General features: G+C 38.5%; 1 protein-coding gene across 1 annotated transcript; it reads left to right on the plus strand.

Moving 5' to 3' along the window:
• The first annotated feature begins 209 nt into the window (after positions 1 to 209).
• LOC116351233 (craniofacial development protein 2-like) lies at positions 210 to 1,421 on the plus strand. Its single transcript, XM_031783314.1, has one exon. It carries the CDS (start codon positions 210 to 212, stop codon positions 1,419 to 1,421), a length of 1,212 nt encoding a protein of 403 aa, XP_031639174.1.
• Positions 1,422 to 6,866: the final 5,445 nt, after the last annotated feature.

The following is a 6,866-nucleotide window of genomic DNA, read 5'->3' on the forward strand; positions in this document are numbered from 1 at the left end:
TCGTTCCTTTTTCTCGTAGCTAATTTTTGGCCGACCACGTAACTTAATTTTTTGAAATAATTTAATATTGAAGTGATTAGTTTTGTAAGTGATTTAGAATTAACCATTTCCATGGCAGTTTCGTTTCGACGTTCACGAGTGATTGTCTCGGGTGCAGTGTGGCTTAGCACGCCCCTCACCTTAAACCCTTTAACTCGCTCGAAATTGAAATGATGGACCTCGGACGAGGGAAGGCTACGGAGCTCGTCCTTCCCGGGACCCCCTCCTCCCCGGGACCTCCTCCCCGGGACCTGACCGGAGCTCCACAGTTGAAGACCGCTTTGAATATTGGAACTTTGAATTTGAGAGGAGGTTTTGAGTCGAAGAAGTTTGAATTGGTAGAGAGAGCGAATGATTTTGGTTTGGATGTTGTAGCTTTGAGTGATGTGCGAGTGAAAGGTCAGATTGAAGATTCATTAGAGAATTATCAAGTATTTTTGTCAGGTGTTGCTAGAGGTAGAGCTAATTGGGGCGTAGGATTTTTGATTCACAAGAATTTGGAATCATCGATTAACTGCCATAGATTCGTCAATGAAAGATTGATGTGGATTTCGGTCAAAATTTCGGGAGATATTTATAGATTCGTGAGCGTTTATTCACCGTGTGAAGGTGCAGTTTCGGAACGACTAGACGATTTTTACAGTGATCTGAATGATGTAATCTATCGCAGAGGCAGTGAAAAAGTCATTCTTATGGGTGACTTGAACGCTAGAGTGGGTCGAAATGATCCAAATTTTGCTAATATTCTGGGAAAGTTTGGTGAAGATTCGCCTGCCAACAATAATGGAAAGAGATTATTGGATTTTTGCCAGAGTTCGGGTTTGATTATTTCTAATACTTTCTTCAAGCATAAGAAAATTCATACATATTCGTGGGAAAACCCTGGCCAGAATCAGAAATCTCTTTTGGATTATGTAATTATTGAGGAGTGCTTGCGTAAGTCGGTTATGAATACGAGAGTGAATAGAAGTTTTGGTATGGATTCTGATCACTATTTGGTAGCCAGTAAATTATGTATAGTCAAGAGCCGGATAAATAGTTATCGGAAGCCATCCAACATTTTACGTGTGAATCGTTTGAAAGATGAGAATGTGGCCCGTGAGTTTGTTGACATTTTAGAAGCAAAATTTTCGGATTTGAATGATAATATAGTGTCAGATATTGAAACAGAGTGGAGTCTTTTTAAGAACACTTTTCTGGGGGCTGCCAGAGAGTGTTTGGGGTTCGTTAGAATTAAGAATGACAGAAAGAAGACGGACTGGTGGAATGATGTTATCAAGGCTGCCGTTAAGGAGAAGAGGGTAAAATGGATTCACTGGATGCAGAATAGGACTGAGGATAACTGGACTTCATACAAGGAACAACGCGATATCATAAAGTGAATGGTCAAGGAAGCAAAAGAGGGACATTGGGTGAAATTTGGACAGGATTTAGAGGAAGCTGGACAGCAGCGGAACAAAGTATTCTGGACAAAAGTGAAGAACATCAGAAACGGAGGTAAAAAGCAAGCACCTGGAGCAGTTTTGGACAGAATGGCCAGTTTAATGATCGGCAAAAGGAATGTACTCAATCGTAGGAAAGAATATTTCGATGATTTGCTGAATATTGACAATGGAGCTATTGGACAAAATGGAGATTTGGAAGAAAATATCATCGATGGGTTTGAGTCAGAGGAGATCAGTATGGGTGAAATTCAAGCAGCTATTTCGAAGTTAAAATGGGGCAAAGCAGCAGGCGTGGACGAAGTTCGCAACGAATTCCTTTTGAGTAGTGGAGTAGTTGGAGTTAAATGGTTATATCGTATTTTTAATCTCGCTTGGGGCTCTTCTGTTGTTCCTTTGGAGTCATTTCTCCTCTTCATAAGAAAGGCAGTAGTAAAGACTGCAATAATTATCGTGGAATTTCGCTGTTGAGCGTTGTCGGAAAAGTTTATAGTTCAATTTTGGAAAAACGAACCAGAGCTATTGTTGAACAGTTTCTGGATGAAAATCAATCGGGATTCCGCCCTATGCGGGGTTGCCAAGACCAAATCTTTGTTCTGAGACAGCTACTAGAGAAATTCCATGAGAAAAATAAGGATTTGTTTTTGTGTTTCGTTGACTTGCAGAAAGCCTATGATTGTATTCCAAGATCTAAGTTGTGGTCGGTCTTAGCCGAATATGGAATAAATGGGTCTCTTGTTAGGGCAATTAAAAGTTTGTACGCAAACAGTAAAGCATCAGTTAGGGTGGATGGTGATTTGAGCGAATGGTTTGATGTGCGTAATGGTCTTAGACAGGGCTGTACAATTTCACCGCTTCTGTTTATTATTTATATGGATAAGCTGATCAAATCAGCAAACCTAAGGGGTAACGTAGCTTTGGGGGGGTAACTTAATTTCTGCTTTAGCATACGCAGATGATTTGGTACTTTTCGGTAGTTCGGAACAGGAGCTACAGAATAGTGTCAGAGACTTACAAGCGGCTTGTACAGACTTTGGAATGACCATTAGCAGTTCAAAAACCCAGGTTATGCATGTGGGAAAAACTCGTAAAACTGTCCAGTGTGAAATGAATGGTAACTTGCTTGAACAAGTTCCACAATTCAAGTACTTGGGTTGCATCTTCTCTAAAGATGGCAAGTTTGAAAAAGAGTTTGAACAACGTAGAATGAATGGAAATAAGGTAGTAGCACAGCTTAGATCACACGTTTTCAATAAACGTGAGTTGAGTAGGGAGACGAAATTGTTGATTCATCAGTCAATCTTCAGACCTACTATCATTTACGGAAGCGAGAGCTGGGTAGATTCTCAAAATTTAATCCATGGATTGGAAGTGGCTGATATGAAAGTTTTACGAATGATTTCTGGAGTATCGCGCAGAGACCAATGGGAAAATCGTATGAGAAATGAGAGAATTCGAGATGATTTGAATGTTGTGTCGGTGGATGAAGTTGCAAGAATGTCGAGACTGAGATGGTTTGGACATGTCCAACGTATGGGTGAGTTGCGTTTGCCAAAGAAGATTTTGTATGCCGAAGCAGATGGACCGAGAAACAGAGGAAGACCCCGTAGACGTTATTTGGATTCGGCTAAATGTGATTTGGATGTTAGAGGGCATGATTGGTGTAGAGAAACTCAAGACCTAGCTCTCGATAGGGAAGTTTGGAGAGGAATTGTAAGAGGAATTCGAGTCTAGTCGTTTCGTAAAAGACCACACGCCGAAAGGTACAATCGGTCTATGAATGATTGTTGTTGTTGTTGTTTGGCATGCTGACTCTGAATTTCGAGGTTTCGAATGAAAAAAATCGTGGGTCAAGGGGCTATGACTTTCGACCTTCCTGGGGGTCTCTCGTCATTCTGAACAACTTTGTAGTACATTATTTATTATCCGACCAAATTTTGACATTGTGGGGTACTCCCCTGCCCTTACTACCTCATTAGGGCATCCTGTATTTTCACAAAATTATTTTCAGCACAATATATCGATCTGTATAGGTGACATAAAAACTTTTAGTAACACTTTGGGTACTTTACTGGTTATAATTGTGACTCACTATTTCGTTTTGTGTAGTTAATTTTGAAATGTTGTTATCAATAACACTTTTGGTTCTATTCATTGCTTTTACAATAATGTATCATACCTGGTGAGCAAGTTCAGCATCTGCACGCTTCATTTCAGCATCACGTAATTGCAGTTTTAATGAATCCAGCATTTTATTATTCGATGTGGCTCCTTCAAACGACATGTCTCTACAATAAAAAATTAACTATGTTAATTACTATGTCAAAATTTACTTTCAAAATGATTTGAGAACTCTCCGTAAATTACACAGAGAGAAAAACATTAAGATATACTACTACATTTTTGAAAAACGTCAAAACACAACCACTGTTGTGTTTTTTCCCACTGTATAATAGATCCTTCTATACATGCACGCAGCATAAACATTGACAATTGAATAAAAAAAATTAGTGGGAAAAAACACAATAGTGGTTGTGTTTTGACGTTTTTCAAAAATGTAGTAACAAAACGTAATAGATTTCTCTCTGTGTACAGCTCTATATTATTCATCACTGGGCCACCTTAAAACAAAAATGTCCACACGCACCGAGTGTATCGGTTAAGGTATTGGAATCGGTTGAAAAACTAAGATCCCTCAAAAACGTGTTTTTCCGATGTTTTCAGGGTCAGCAACACAAATCAGTCGTTTATTGATAGATTAATGTACGTGCGTGGTACCGTGGACGTAAAAATTTGTTAACAGTATAACTTTTTCCCAGCAACGTAATTCAAAATCTGACTTGGCGAAGTTCCAAAGTACTCTAGCGCGAGTGACAAAAAGTGAAAAGTCAAACTCGCTATATATAAACGTAATATACGAAATCCAGACATAGAAGGGTTTGGCCCCGGTTGATGTACGGTTGTAAAGCCCTTGGGCCATAGATCAAGAAAAAATGTCAAAGTTTAAAAATCGGTTCACCTGTCTTCAACATATGGTCCTTTCAAGAAAAGGGACAAAATTCAGTTCTACGGCCATAGATGGCACTAAATGAGGTCGTTGGCCCCTGAAACATCGATACTCTGATTCTAGAGCTCAATTACTTTCAAACGAACAATTGAAATCGATAAATCTGTCGAAAAATTCAGCATTTTAAAAATGTCATATAAATCTCTATGAAAAATCAAAATGCCTGTCTGTGCGCGATTTTGCGTACTCGAGTCTGATCTTTTTGAAACTTTCTGTGATTAAAGTTCATAAAAAACTAAGACTTTTTTGTTCCGGCACTTTTCGATATGGCCGCCATGTTGGCCGTGGCCGGCCTCCAAAAGATATTCTATCGATTTCAGTATGACATTTATGATTTAAAACCAATTGAATGTCACTTTTAGTTCTTCATAAAATTGCGAGTTGAAAACATACATTCACCTCGGAAATTAGGCCAGAACGCTTTCAAACAGCATTGATATTGTTTATACGGTCAAAATTGATCGAATTCAGTCATTGAAATATCAATTCATTGCTCACAATTTGCAAATGGGTGTATACCAAAAAGTAATCACATTAGCTTTGCATTGAAAGTATATTAGAATTCTAACGTCAAGTGAGATTAATTTGTGGAGGTCTGTCGTACCTTTGGTACAAAACCTTCATTTTTGGTGATGAAAATTTTGCATGGAAATGTGTTTTATTTCTTTTCCGCACACATATTACGCCGCTTGAAAAGCTTGAAAAATCGAACAAATATTATTTTTAGCTAGCTTAATAAAATACGCATCTACCACCGTGTGGAAAAATTCGTCTTACTCCTATAATACTCTTTATTTTCGAACCGCAAAACCCCTAAATACACTATAAATTATAAATCGATAAATTCACTGAAAACCATCTGAAAAATTTCACCAGATACTTTTTAGATCCATGAACAATAAAACGTCTTTGTTTCGTCTTTGTTATACCAATCATAGAATATGGTGCGGAAATATGAAACGCACATGCCAAACAGTGATATTAATTTAATTGATTCAGAAGTATACTTAACGTCAGTTAAATTTAGAATTCAGATTTATTCAAAGCAGAATCGATAAAATTGAGACTAAGTACGAGGGTCACTATTTAAGTTTTTTCAAAAACATATATAAGACAATGGGGTTTCATCGAAAATGGTTTTATTGTTTTTCAAAATATTCGCCATGATGATCAATACACTTTTGCATTCGCTCGAACCATTTGTCATAGCATTCATGCCACTCCGAAAGTGATATCTCCAAAACGTGTGTTTTGAACGCATCAACTGCTTCTTCGGGCGATGAAAATCGTTGACCACGCAGTTTATTCTTCACGCTCGGGAATAAAAAGAAATCGTTGGGTGCCAAATCAGGACTGTACGGCGGATGACCCATTAAATCGATCTTTTGACCGGTCAAATAATCGACTGTTTGATGAGATGTGTGAGAGCTCGCATTATCATGATGAAGAATTATTTTGCGACGGCGGTTGTTTTTTCTTATTTCATCAAACACTTCGGGCAAACAAATGGTGGTGTATACACCACCAATATACCAATATACCAATCAGAATTGACGGTCTTACGAGCCTCTAGTGGAACTGTTGCCACATGACCACTTATCGCGAAAAAACGGGCGACCATTTGCTTCGCAACACTTCGAGCTCGAACAACTTTTGTTGGGTTATCTTCACTTTGAAAGACCCATACAGTCGACTGCTGTTTAGTTTCGGGCTCATACGCGTAGATCCATGATTCGTCACCAGTGACGATAAAATACACGGATTTTGAAACACCACGATTGAATTTCTTGAGCATTTGTTTACACCAATCGACACGAGCCTTTTTTTGAGCGATTGTCAAATTATGTGGTATCCAACGAGAGCAATTCTTTCTGACAGCTAAATGTTCATGTAAAATCTTAAATACGCTGGTCGCACTAATGCCCAGGGATGCCTCAATCTCGTGATATGTTACATGACGATCTTCCATTATCATATTTCTGACAGCATCGATGTTTTCTGGTACAACAACTGATTTTGGACGACCTTCGCGGAACTCGTCGATGAGCGATAGGCGACCGCGCTTGAATTCGTTGTACCAATTATAAATTGTCCGAAGACTTGGTACTTCATCGCCAAAGGCCAAATGAAGTTGATCAAAACACTGTTGTTGTGATACACCCAATCGAAAGTGGAAAAAAATAATCGCTCGAAAATTTTCACGAGTAAAATTCATTTTTTGGCTGAGACGCAATTTACATGTTACGGTAAACAATACAAATAACGATCGAATGACAAAACGTTCTGAGAACGTTTATGCTACAAAATGTTAAACTTAA

Source organism: Contarinia nasturtii, unplaced genomic scaffold, assembly GCF_009176525.2.
Source record: "Contarinia nasturtii isolate CC-2019 unplaced genomic scaffold, AAFC_CNas_1.1 Cnas_scaffold_4936, whole genome shotgun sequence".
NCBI lineage: Eukaryota > Metazoa > Arthropoda > Insecta > Diptera > Cecidomyiidae > Contarinia > Contarinia nasturtii.

Bases quoted from the DNA above. Each gene is read 5' to 3' on its own strand.
- LOC116351233 (XM_031783314.1), top strand. From the start codon at position 210: ATGATGGACCTCGGACGAGGGAAGGCTACGGAGCTCGTCCTTCCCGGG.